The 13,521-nt window shown below is 41.2% G+C and overlaps 1 protein-coding gene across 1 annotated transcript; it reads left to right on the top strand.

Annotated features, from left to right (window-relative positions):
* The first annotated feature begins 6,369 nt into the window (after positions 1-6,369).
* Positions 6,370-10,174, top strand: LOC131423280 (10 kDa heat shock protein, mitochondrial-like). Its single transcript, XM_058571803.1, has 2 exons — positions 6,370-6,418; positions 6,947-10,174. The coding sequence occupies exons 1-2, from the start codon at positions 6,370-6,372 to the stop codon at positions 7,252-7,254; spliced, it is 357 nt and encodes a 118-aa protein (XP_058427786.1). The 3' UTR covers positions 7,255-10,174.
* Positions 10,175-13,521: the final 3,347 nt, after the last annotated feature.

Genomic DNA, 13,521 nt, shown 5'->3' with positions numbered 1-13,521 from the left:
TTCATGTTAAGATTCAGTGTTGATTTCCTCTGGATCAGTGTGTCTGAATGGACAAAACAGGTTCTGTTTGTGCTCCAAATAGAAGTGCCCATGGGCCTCACTTCCCCACCCTAGGCATTGCCCCACACTTCAGTTTACATGAGGTGGCTTACAAAGGGCCTTTTTCCCTCTGCACAGCAGATAATTCTGACATGTTTCTTTGTTCAAATATTAAGTCTCAAAAAAGTCTGTCAAACCCTGGGGACAAAAGCCAGACATCTCAGGTTGGAATCTCTGGTTCCCTCCAAAAAGGGGCTTGCCTATATGCCCCAGAGCTGTTGCTAGCACAGCCAAGTGCTGGGAAGAGCTGCCCAGCACCACATGGTGCATGCCACCTGGCCAAGTATGCTGACACACCTCATGTGACTAAAGAAAGATGGCTGACTCATCCTTAGAAATAAGAATCACATCTTGATTCTTGCCCTAAAAATACATAACTAACTTTTCACTTACATACTCAGAGCTGCCATGTCATGGTCCATGCAGCATTGACAGGATACAGAGATTTGACTGTTATTTGATATATTGATAAATAAGTCAGTTTTCATTTTAAAAAGAGCATTGGCAGTTTTATTACTCATTTCTTTGTACTTTTTTAATGCAATGTTAATATTATTAGTTTAATTTGCAATCTTCTAGGTAGAAAAACTAGCCTTGGCTGCTAATATCTAGGGGCTACAAGCTCTTTGCCATCCTCTTTGTTGGTACTGTGGAATCAGATTGGCATGAAACCACTCACTGCATTGTTGAATTACTGTAGCCACAAGTGGTATACTTTTCATTAATATCATGTGAAATGTAGTTTAACAGGTCAGAGAATTGTTATAACCAAGGTACCTGTGAAACTACAAGTTATTATGTATAACAGACACATCATTTTGGTTTTATATTTCTAAATATGTACAGATTATGTCATCTCAATTCATATTGGTGATGCTGAATGCCTCCATTATTAGCATGCTCAGATAAGCTTTCCGATGGATGTCTTTTTTGGTGTCTAAAATGTAAGCAAAAAATTCCCATTGAAACATTCCAAGACGTTCTGTTTGGTATGAAACAGCCAGCCAGTAAGCCTTTGGGATAGATGTGAGAACCAATTATGAAGACTCTGCCCTGACAGTCTTTAGAGCTTACAAAGAAACACAGACCACAGTGGAATCTGGGTAAACAAATATCATCATGTTCTGTGTGCAGGTGTGGTATGTTCACACTCATTTCTGCTGTTTTCAGGCAGAGGCAGTGGGTGTGGAGAAAACTGTTAGCTTCAGTAAACTATACATGGCTCACCAGTAGTTGTTTCTGAGGAATCATGAAGGTAAACCACCCACATGCCACATAATATTCAGCCCATTCAGAGGAGACTTTGATCTTTATTTGCTTTTATGTTAATATGGTTTTTTAATTAACTTTTATATAGTATGATAACTGTATGTTAATACACACATACATATGCACATGCTTTGGGTCCTTCCATAATACTTTTATATTTGTAAATCAATGTTTTGGAGCAATCCCAAGTTTAAGGGAAATATTTTTGTAAATGTAGTGGTTTTGAAAATCTGAGCAATCCTTTTGCTTACACATTTTTAAAGCATTTGTGCTTTAAAATTGTTATGCTGGTATTGAAACAAGATACTCCTATAGTGCAGATGAGAAGCATGTAAGAGTGGAGTAAGGATGTGGTTTCTCTTACTGTCATCCAACTCGACATGATGGATCAGCAACAACTGGGAATCCAGAGTGAATTCTGAGTGAATTCTCTAGGGTTATACCAGGTTTAGCTTAAGCTTGTTGCCTTTTTGTGCTGTTTATCCGTGTAGAGCACTCCAGAAAGTTCTGAAACTGCTTTGTATCTGCTTTGTACTGTTGGTGCCTTCTTGGTATTGTACCCCAAAACTCTGCATAGATTATTTAGTATAATGGTAAGTTTAAAAAAATGTTAAAGAAAGATTTTATTAAGAATCTGAATGTTTATTCATTATATTGCTACAACTTAACATTTATTTGTGGTATTTGTGATTTGGTTAATCTGTATAAAAATTGTAAGTAGAAAGGTTTATATTTCATCTTAATTCTTTTGATGTTGTAAACGTACTTTTTAAAAGATGGATTATTTGAATGTTTATGGCACCTGACTTGTAAAAAAAAAAATCTACAAAAAAAAATCCTTAGAATCATTAAATTGTGTCCCTGTGTTACCAAAATAACAGTACTGTGCATGTATAGTTTAATTGCAGTTTTACATGTGAAAGTATGAAATCGTCTAGGCCTTAATTACAGCAAGTAAGCCGGCCTTCCTCCTTTGACCTTTGCTTATGTCAATTAGTGATAGGATCATAAGCTGGTTCTCTAGAGTCAAAAAGGGGTTTTAATTTTAGTCCTCTACATTTCCTTAGGTATAAATGGGGGAGAGGAAGGTGTTCCCCACGTCCTCTCTTTGTATGCCTCCCACCCTTATCTTCAGCAGTCCTAGTATGGGGGCAGCTCTTTTTTCAGACCAAGAAGTTATAACTGTATTAGTGAGTCTTAGACATTTTGATTCATGTCAGTATTGAGCATTATGCAGTGACTTATTCACAAGACAGAAATTTTTAGTTGTTGTTTATTTGGTACTGGTGATTGAACCCAGATTGCCACTGAACTACATCCCCCTCCCTTTTTCATTTTGAGACAGGGTCTTGTTAAGTTACTGAAGGTGGCCTGGAACTTGTGAACCTCCTGCATCAGCCTCCCAAATTGCTGGGATTATAGGCATGTGCCCTGGTGGGAAATGTTTTTGATGTAGTATTGTAGGAAAAAACACAGGCCCCTAAACCAGGTTCTCAGCCTGACCCTCTGCTTTGGGTTGCTCATTCCTACTTGTTTGTGCTTCAGTCTCTCCATGGCAGACCATCAGCTATGAAGCAGAACCAAAATTGCCTTGTATGTGGTAAAGATTATAAAAATATATTTCAAGTGATTTACCTCAAAGCAAGAATTCAGTAAACAGCAAGTCTTCTTAAGTGCTTTTTTTTTTAATTTCATTAAATGTTAGAGCATTAAAATGTCTACTTACTAAAGAAACTGCTTTCTGTAGATCTGAGAAAGGAAAACCTATCCAAAAACTTTCTTCAGGGAAATATAGCCTAAACTGGAAGTTTTCAAGGGGACATTTGAAACACTTGAGGGTACATAACATTCACTTTCTCCTTGATGGGTTAACACTTTGTTGTTGTCCAAATCCAATAGAAAGTAGTCACAGTCTGTTCACAGAAAGCTGATAATCACAGTTTTCCCCACTTTACCGATAATGAGCTCCTTCCTTAGTAATGGCATACCAATTCTGGTTGGCAGTAGACCAGCATCTGGACTGTCTGCTGTATTTAATCAAAACCAAGTGTTTAGAGCTGGGCAGAGGTCACTTCAGGTCATCTGAGAGAGGAGAGAATAAAGCCAAGCAACGGGTCACAGAGAGGTGGAAGCAAGGAGGGAATCACACCTCTGAGGCCCCAGGGTGAGGGTATCCAAAAGGGAGCAGTGAAGGAATGAGTTTTTATGAGGGGACAGTGGTACCTCTGAGTGAGTCTAAGAGGAAGGCACTATCAGGGAAGAGGAGATGGAGGATTGGGGCTGGGCTTGCCAAGGGGAAGAAGGAGGTGGAGATGGACACAGCCTCACTCTTTGAGTCTGGCCAAGGATGGCTAAAGACATTCATTTCATAGGTAAAAAGGAAGAAACAGGTCATGCCCCATAACATGTCTTTTTGGGTGAAGTGTGTGAGGATGAGGAAGATCCTCCTAAGAAGTGGAAATGAGAACTGCCCACCACTGAGAGAGGCCTCAGTGATGCAATAGGACATTGTTCATATATATCATTAGCTGGGCGGGGCAAAGGGAAGGACCAAGGAGATGAGATGGAGTGGTAAGACTGAGGCCATAGGACTAGGGGGAAGGAGCTGCAGTAGATGGGTAGAGATCACATGGTGAACACCCGCTGCATACACGAAGCAGACATGATGGGGAGACTGAACAGATACCTGCCTCGTTTTCAGGTTTGTTTATTATTTAAATGAAGAAACAAACCTGAACTGTATATGGGGAGCAGAAATTTGTTGTGGTAGGGCTGTGAGATCAGTGCATTGGATGTGTCACCTTTGTGGATAGTGATATTAAGATGGTAGGTAGGAGGGCTGGGGATGTGTGCATAAGGCCCTGGGTTTAATCCCCAGCACCAATTTGAAAAGATGGATAGCCAGGAGAAAGAGACCCTGTTCGATTTCAGTTGCGAGTCATTGAGTGGAAGAAACCATGGGTCTCGCCTCAGTTTACTAATATGCTTTCAGATCAATTCAGCGTACACTTACTGAGTTCCTGCCATAGACCTGCAGAGCCAATGGCTCGGCTGCATCAAGGATTTCCTCCATCTTCACAGAATCCCTGGAGTTGTAAGTTTGAGAAAGAGGGGAGAGCTTTTCATCTATATAAAGGGCAAAAAGACCTATGTCCAGTATCTTTGTGATATTTCTATGGTGATACATAGAGTGTGAGTTTAAAAGCTTGATGATAACAGGAACGTGGAAAGTAATTTATCTAAAAACAACTTTCCCATTCTGAGAAGATAAGACACTCAGTGGCCATCAAGTTTCTCATGGGCTTTGAGAACCATTATAGTGGTGCAGACAAACATGGAAAATAGGCAAGATCTTTTTTGCTTGAAATGAAAAACATCTTTAATCCCTGATGCTTGGGGAAATTCTTCCTTCATTCTGTTTCTTAATTTCGTCTTCCAAAAGACAATAGTTTAAGGGAATTCTTTGTATAAGATATTCACCCTCAGGTGATTGGACACAGTTGGGAACTACAGCCTGTGATGTGCTGGTCTGGGTCCCGAGGATAGGAAGCCCAGCAGTTTCAGCTCAAGGATTTAGAACAATAATGCTCTAAACACAAACTTGGGGAAAAAAGAGTCAAAATATTAGGTAAGGGCCAGGCACAGTGGCACACACCAGCAGTCAGTTCCTGAGGATAAGGCAAAGCAATGGCTTGAGCCCAAGAAGTCAGGACCTTCTCAATTAAAATATTAGATAAGAGAAGCACCTGATTGGGAATTAGGAAGAATTACTCTTTATTTGTTCTAACTGCTTATATGGGACAGCAGCATGCATTTTGATTCAATGTACACAAATGGAGCACAACTTTTCATTTCTCTGGTTGTACATGATGTGGTCACATCATTTGTGTAATCATACATGTACTTAGGGTAATGATGTCTGTCTCATTCCACCATCTTTCCTACCTCCTTACCCACTCCCCTCCCCTCACTACCCTCTACCCAGTCCAAAATTTCTCCGTCAGGAAGGATTACTCTTGAATGGCCAGAAGGAGCAGGGGAGCCAATACCTGTCTTGTATAGTAAGACCAGAAGGTAACACAAACCAGTTGTCAGTTGCATAAATGGTAGGAGGAAGCTGCCTATTGGGCCAAGGAGGGCACATCTGTGTGGTGGGAAATCTGGCAATAGAAGCCAAGCATATGAAAGAGCAAGAGGGGGTGGAAGTTGTGCAACCTGGGACACTTGAACCAGGGCCATAGCTCTCAAGCCCAGTACAAGGCACTGGAGGAAGGTATGTTGCAGATTGGCAATATAGGCACACAGGCTATCCACACATAGATGATCCTTGTTCTAGTTGTTTTTCCATTTTTGTTGGTTTTAGAGTGCTGGGAATTGAACCCAGAACCTTGTTAGGCAAGCCATGCTACCACGGAGCTACATCCTCAGCCCTCTTTAGGGTCACTCTGAGGCCAATTTAGAAGAGGCAGGCAGGGAGTCAATGGCCACATTACCAGCCCATAAATCTACATTCCCCTAAGCCCAGAGATTTGTTTTATTCTCTGTCCAAAAGTGCCATTACTTCCTTTTAAAATTATAAAGTATTCCCACTTCATGGGGAGCTGGCTAAACTTTAATAAGCTAGGAAATGTGGGTTTTTTGAGATGGAACCAACCATAATCCAAGACCGCAGCAAGAGACATACACCAGAGACATGAGAACAGCTCCAAGAGCCAGTGGGCTGGGACTGTAGCTTGGTAATATGTCATGCTCAGGTTTTTGCATTTTTGAATACTTATCACAATTGCCCTTCCCTGAAATGAAATCTAAAAACTACCTGCATCCCTTACCTATCTGCCATCCACCAAATAGCATAATATTCTTCCAGAACATTTTATTTATGAATCAGATGATGAGAGAAACCAGAGAGAAGAACAAATGTGTCACAAAAGAACAAGCAATCAAAGAAACAGCAAGGCCACAATGGTTGTCGGCACCTCCACTACAGATTGAGATGGGCACATGTCACCTGCCCATCTCATGGTCCATGCAGGAGAGCCTGTCATGTTGGGTAAGGTCATCCTCCTGGTTTAAAAGGACAGGAAGAATTGTTAAGACCAGTGGAGAAACCATATAAATAAACAAGGAGGGGAAGGCAGCAGTATTGCAGTAGTTAGGCATTCAATTTTAGTTAACAACTATAAAGAGGGAAAAATCGGCCAGGAATGGTGGCACATATCTATAATCCCAGCAGTTTGGGAGGCTGAGGCAGGAGGATTGCGAGTTCAAAACCAGCCTTAGCAATTTAGCGAGGCCCTAAGCAATTCAGTGAGACCCTGTCTCTAAATAAAATACAAAATAAGGCTGGGGGGCTGGGGCTGTAGCTAGTGGCAGAGTGCTTGCCTAGCATGTGTGAGACACTGGGTTCAATTCTCAGCACCACATATAAATAAATAAAATACAGGTCCACTGACAACTAAAAATAATAATAATAATAAAAATAAAGGGCTGGGGAGGCCTTTTAACGTATTCCAAGGGCCGGACTGTGGGTCTCTGCGGCGGTGGCATGAGAGCAGAGTCAGAGCTGCAGTGGCATGAGTCACGGCCAGACAAGCACTTAGAAAGTTTCTTCCAATTTTTGGCCGAGTATTGGTCGAAAGGAGTGCATGTGAAACTGTAACCAAAGGAGGCATTATGCTTCCAGAAAAATCTCAAGGAAAAGTATTGCAAGCGACAGTAGTAGCTGTGGGATCAGGCTCTAAAGGAAAGGGTGGGGAGATTCTGCCAGTTAGTGTGAAAGTTGGAGATAAAGTTCTCCCAGAGAATGGAGGCACCAAAGTAGTTCTAGATGACAAGGATTATTTCTTATTTAGAGATGGTGACATTCTTGGAAAGTATGCAGACTGAAACAAATCGCTGTTGAAATGGCGTCCTATGAAGCTGCTCATTCCACTGAAGTGCTGAAACCTTTCATCATGTAAATAATTTCCTCGTCTCTTATAATAAACTGATGATAATCTAATAACATCCACTGTCTCAAAAAATTAGTTTCCCTGTACTTATGTAAACATTTCCAAATAAAATATGTAATGATTTAAAAAAAAAAAAAAAAAAGGGCTGGGGATATGGCTCAGTGGTTAAGTGCCCCTGGGTTCAATCCCTGGTACCCCCCCCAAAAAAAAAATTGAAAACATTACAATGCCATAGGGGCTTCAAAGAAAATATCTACAAGGATGAACTAAAGGTACCAACTTCGACAGTATTAGAAAATGTAATCACTGCTAGATTGAAAATAAAAATCTAAATCAGCAAGGGCAGCTGCCTCTTGTCTGTGTCAGTTGATTGGGAAGGAAATGTGGGACCAAAGCAGATTTTAAAAGGAGAAAGTGTGGTAGGAAGGCATTAGGGGAATTAACACCAGGGATCAATGTTATCAAATTCCACCCCTGGGAGCAGAGTCTGGGAGCACAGCATTTAAAGGGCTTCTCCAAAGGGAGAAGCATGGGGCAAGGAGAAGTTACAGGGGCCTCGCTGTTAAATTCTCCGGGAAGAGCCCACTGCTGCCAGTCACATGCAGACCACACAAAGAACATTTTAATGAAATTCAGAAGGGGAGAAAAAGGCCAATGAGGTCATTGACTGAAGAGTAAATAAAATGCCTCAGCTCTGACTTGTTTCTCTGTTCTCTGACCAATGATGTAGGCTGGGGACACTAGAAGCCAGCAGTCAGTGCACTTCAACACAACCATCCCTCCCTGGACCCTGGAAGGCAGGGGCCCAGGACAAGCCCCACCTTGATTCTCTCTGGCATCCCTCTAAAGGGAAGGGAGATCCTCAAGCACACAGGAACCTTGAGGCCACATGGAACTGGCTTGGACACACCCTCTGGCCACCCTTTGTTGCTTACCTCGCTGACATTGACATGCTAACCCAGGTTTGCATGCCTGTGCAAGCACCTGCTATTTTCATTTAAGAACAGGCTGTCATCATAGAATGCCCCATCTGAGATGAAAGCAAAATATCTCTGCTGGCAAAGGAGCTCCAAAAGGAAAGCAGATACACCCCTGAGATACCACCGCAGGGCATCTCAGGGACAGCCGGGGTTTGGGTAGCATCCCTGTGAGGCTTCCTTGCTGCTGAACTATGATGAGACCCGGTCTTTGTACAAATGCCAGGGACTAGCTTGATTTTAAAAGGAGAAAGATCTCTACTAGGATGCTCAGAAAGCCTGGGGTCCAAGAGAGATGTTCCGCTCTTGACCCTGCTGCTCAGTGGTTCGCTGATTTCAGGCAGGACCCTCCCTGCCTTGGGCCTCTGCCTGATGACAGGCCCTGCCTCTTAGTGGCTTGCTAGTTCACTCCTTTCCTTCTTGTGTGTCTTGTTTGCTTTGAGTTTTCTTTTTCCTTGGAGAGAGCAGGGGTATGTTTCTGTTTCTGGAGGCCCTGTCAGGCCCCTGAAAGAGCCCCACTGCTCTGGTCTTCAGTGCCAATGAACAGCACAGCAGCAGCCTCCATTCAACATCCTATCTCCGTCCTACCTCAAGCAGCAACCACACACAACAGAAATCAGATGGTGTGATCTCCCAAGTGGAATGTCTCCTGCAAAAGGCCCTGAGTCTACATAGTGTTAACTGCTGCTGCTGCTACCACCTATGGACCCCAGACCTTTCCAGGCTTGCCCCTCTGCACCTCAGCCCAAGGACCCTTTGCCAGGACTTCTTGGCCAGGGTGAATTCACAGCATGAGCCTACCAGACCTAACTCCAGTGTTGAAACAAACCAGACATTGGAGGAAAAGCTCAGGACCACAACCCCTCAGGCTGGAGCAGGAAGGCAAAGCTTTACCCAGGATGGAGGCCAAGACCTCCCCAGCTCTGCCATGGCAGCCCTGCCTCTGAGATTGGCCAGTTGAAGGGTGTCCCTGTGATCCAGGATTCAGGTAGTGTTCCTTGTATACCAGGGAATTTCTAAGATGCAGCATTCTCTTGACAGGTACAAGAGGGTTTTTTGTTGTTTTGGTGTTTTAGCTTGTTTGGGTATTTTTTGTCGTTTTGGTGCTGGGGATGGAACCCAGGGCCTCATGTATGCTAGGCAAGCAGTCTACCACTGAGCCACATCCTAGCCCAAGCAAGAGGTTTTTTAATACTTTATAATTACTCTGATAAGCAGGGGAGGGGAATCATTAGAACTAGAAAGCATTTCATGCAGGCATACCAGATGGCAAGCATGGAGCCTGCATAGAGACTCTGAGAATTCCAGAACATTGCCATCCACAAAAAAATCTTTCATTTTACCTCTTTCATTGATGCATCGATTTGTTTACTTAGCATAACAAGCAGACCTCAGGCTGCCTATTCAACTAAGGAGGTCCCCAGCATACCTTTGATGTATTTAAAATCTTTTGACTTTTCAGTGGTGCAAAAGTGATGCGCATTCAATAGAAACCATACTTTGAATTGTGAGTTTTGATGTTTTCTCTGGAAAACATGCAATATGATCCTCTCACAATGATGCTGAACAGCAGTAGCAGCTGTTTTGAGATCACAAAAGGAAACAACCAACACTCCAGTGTGCTGTGTTGTAAGCTAGGATGTTCGTAGGTTAAATGGATTAAATACAATTTTGAAGTCAGGCATTGTGGCAGCATGCCTGTAATCCCAAAGATGCAGGAGGCTGAGGCAGAAGGACTGCAAGTTCAAAGCTAGCCTGGGCAACTTAGCAACTCTGTCTCAAAATTAAAGAATAAAGAGGGCCCAGAATATAGCTCAGAAGTAAAGCACCTCTGGGTTCATTCCTCAGTACTTAAAAATAATAATAATGATATACTTTTTGATGCTTTCAATTTATGAAGGGTTTATCAGGATAAACCCATTATGAGTGGAGGAACTCCTGATTTCTTCTGCTTTTCAGGCTCTAACATTTGTCTTGAGAGCAGTTAATACTCCTTTGTCAAAATCCTCTGATATCAGGGATCCCTATATATCTCATTCACTGTGGTTATCAAACCTCATTTTAGACACCTCTTGATTCCTGTGAATGTTCTTTTCTTCAGAAAATCTGGCCAATTTTCCCTTCTTGTACATATCTTACTTTTTTTTTTAGTCAGTTTTAGACTTTTTGAATCATTGAGCAGATAATATGTAAAGCTCCACATATCTACCCCACTCTCACCCCAATCCTCTGCATACCTGGTTTTCCCTCCCCAACTCCTGGCAATCACAAGTTGTTTACTATTGCCATTACCTTTTCTTTAAAAAAAAAAAGTGTTTTGTGTATGGAAACAAATGCAAAAAAAAAGCAGACTTGCTTTTTTCACTTAGTAATATGCACTCAAGATTTCTCCATGTCTGCTCATGGCTAGATAACTAATTTGTTCATATCACTGAATAATATTCCATCATATGGATGTTCCACAGTTTGTTTACCCGTTCACCTAGTGAAGGACATCTGAGTTGCTTTCAGTTTTGGAAATTGTGAATAAAGCTGCTATAAAGCCAGGTGCAGTGGCACACACCTATAATTCCAGAGACTCAGGAGGCTAAAGCAAGTTTGAGGCAGCCTCGGCAACTTAGCAAGCCTCTGTCTCCAAATTAAAAAAAAAAAAAAAAGGACTAGGGATGTATCTCTGTGGTAAAGCATCCTTGGGTTCAATCTGCAGAAGCAAAAATAAAATAAACCTGCTTTAAATACTGGCAGATTTTGCAGATTTGGGTATACACATGTTTTCAACTTATTCAGGAGTTCACCTAGAAACATGATTGTACCAGGTCCAGATTTTTTTTTAAATTACTTTTGTAGTATATTTTATTTTTTTAAAGAGAGATTGAGAGAGAGAGTTTTAATATTTATTTTTTAGTTTTTGGCAGACACAACATCTTTGTTTGTATGTGGTGCTGAGGATCGAACCCGGGCCGCACGCATGCCAGGCGAGCGCGCTACCGCTTGAGCCACATCCCCAGCCCCAGATTTTTTTTTAATTCAGATCTTTAGTAGCAGTCTTTAGTATACTCACTCTAGATTTTAAAAGGAATAATTTGTTAGAGCATACATAAAATGTAACAGTGAATAAAAATCATAACTTACAAAATATATTGGTTAACATTCCAAATGTGTAACCAGTGAACATGGCCTTGGTTTTTCTTTTTATTGGTATTCACTTCAGTAACTTAAATCCAAAGCTATAAGCAGTAAATAACTTTTCCATGCAAATTTCTGTTCACAAAGGTCACATGTGCAGGAACATGAATTAGAAGCACACATCTATGAGCTGTGGTTGTGGCTCACTTGTCTAGCATGTGTGAGGTACTGGGTTCAATTCTCAGCACCACATATAAATAAAATAAAGGTTCATCAAAAACTAAAAAAAAATTTAAAAAAGAAGCATGTATTGTGTATAAATGCCACATTTTTTTATCCATTCATCTATTGAAGGGCATCTAGGTTGGTTCCACAGTCTAGCTATTGTGAATTGTGCTGCTATGAACATTGATGTAGCTATGTCCCTGTAGTATGCTTTTTGTAGATCTTTTGGGTATAGTACGAGAAGGGGAATAGCTGGGTCAAATGGTGGTTCCATTCCCAGCTTTCGAAGGAATCTCCATACTGCTTTCCAAATTGGCTGCACCAATTTGCATTTCCACCAGCAATGTACAAGTGTACCTTTTCCCCCACATCCTCACCAGCACTTGTTATTGTTTGACTTCATAATGGCTGCCATTCTTACTGGAGTGAGATGGTTTTAATTTGCATTTCTCTGATCGCTAGAGATAGTAAGCATTTTTTCGTGTAATTGTTGATTGATTGTATATCCTCCTCTGAGAAGTGTCTGTTCAGATCCTTGGCGCATTTGTTGATTGGGTTATTTGTTTTTTTGTTGTTTAACTTTTTGAGTTCTTTGTATATTCTGGAGATTAGAGCTCTATCTGAAGTGTGAGGGGTAAAAATAAAAGTGTGAGGGGTAAAAAACCTAGATTCCTTCAATAGATGAATGGATAAAAAAAAGTGGCATTTATACACAATGGAGTATTACTCAGCACTAAAAAAATAACAAGATCATGGCATTTGCAGGGAAATGGATGGCATTAGAGCAGATTATGCTAAGTGAAGTTAGCCAATCTCTAAAAAACAAATGCCGAATGTCTTCTCTGATATAAGGGGGGTGACTCAAAATGGGGTAGGGAGGAAGAGCATGAGAAGAAGCTTACCACTAAACAGGGAAGAGAGGTGGGAGGGAATGGGAGGGAGAAGGGGAATTGCACGGAAGAAGGAAGGAGATCCTCATCATTATACAAAATACATATATGATGGTGTGAGGGGGAAGGGGAAAAAAAGAGAGAGAGAAAAGTGTCACAGTAGATTGGGTAGAGAGAGAGGTGATGGGAGGGGAGGGGAGGGGAGGGGAGGGGAGGATAGGGAGGGCAGCAGAATACAACTGACACTAGGATTGCTGTATGTATACACATGGATATATAATCAATGTGATCCTGCAATCTGTACACGTGGAAAAATGAGAATTCATACCCCATTTGAATCAAATGTATGATATGTCAAGATCATTGTATTGTCTTGAGCAATTAAAAAGAAAAGAAACAGAATGCAAGCCTTACAGGTAGTTTTAAAATATTTTAGCAATCACATTTCAAAATAAAAAACAGGTCAAACTAAAAAAAAGAAGAAGGAGAAGAAGGAGAAGGAGAAGGAGAAGGAGAAGAAGAAGAGTGCATATAGAATGATGGCCGAATTTTTTAAAATGCAGAAAGGTAAAAATTACAACTTGAAAATATGAAGAGATGGTTTCTAAGCCCAGATATTTTGAGAAAGAAATATCAATTCCTTATTATCCCTTCCAGAAAGCAGAAGCAGAGGAATGCACATAACTCATTTGGTGAGGCCAGCATTATTGCCCTCATACAAAAACCAGATAAAGACATTGCAAGGAAGAAAAACTACAGACTGTCTCTAACGAGCATAGATGCAAAAATGCTCAACAAAATATAAGGTTGATAAAGAAAAATCATATGATTGTAACAATGCATGCAGAAAAAGTATTTGACAAAAATCTGACACCCATTCATGATATAAGCTCTCAGCAGACTAGGATAGAAAAGAATTTCTCAACTTTATAAAAAGCATCTAGGGGCTGAGGTTGTGGCTCAGTGGTAGAGCGCTTGCCTAGC

The sequence above is a fragment of the Marmota monax genome, unplaced genomic scaffold (assembly GCF_021218885.2).
Source record: "Marmota monax isolate L192 unplaced genomic scaffold, Marmota_monax_Labrador192_F-V1.1 WCK01_AAM20220418_F8-fsc00157, whole genome shotgun sequence".
Taxonomy (NCBI): Eukaryota; Metazoa; Chordata; class Mammalia; order Rodentia; family Sciuridae; genus Marmota; species Marmota monax.
This window is presented reverse-complemented; position numbering and strand designations above follow the sequence as displayed.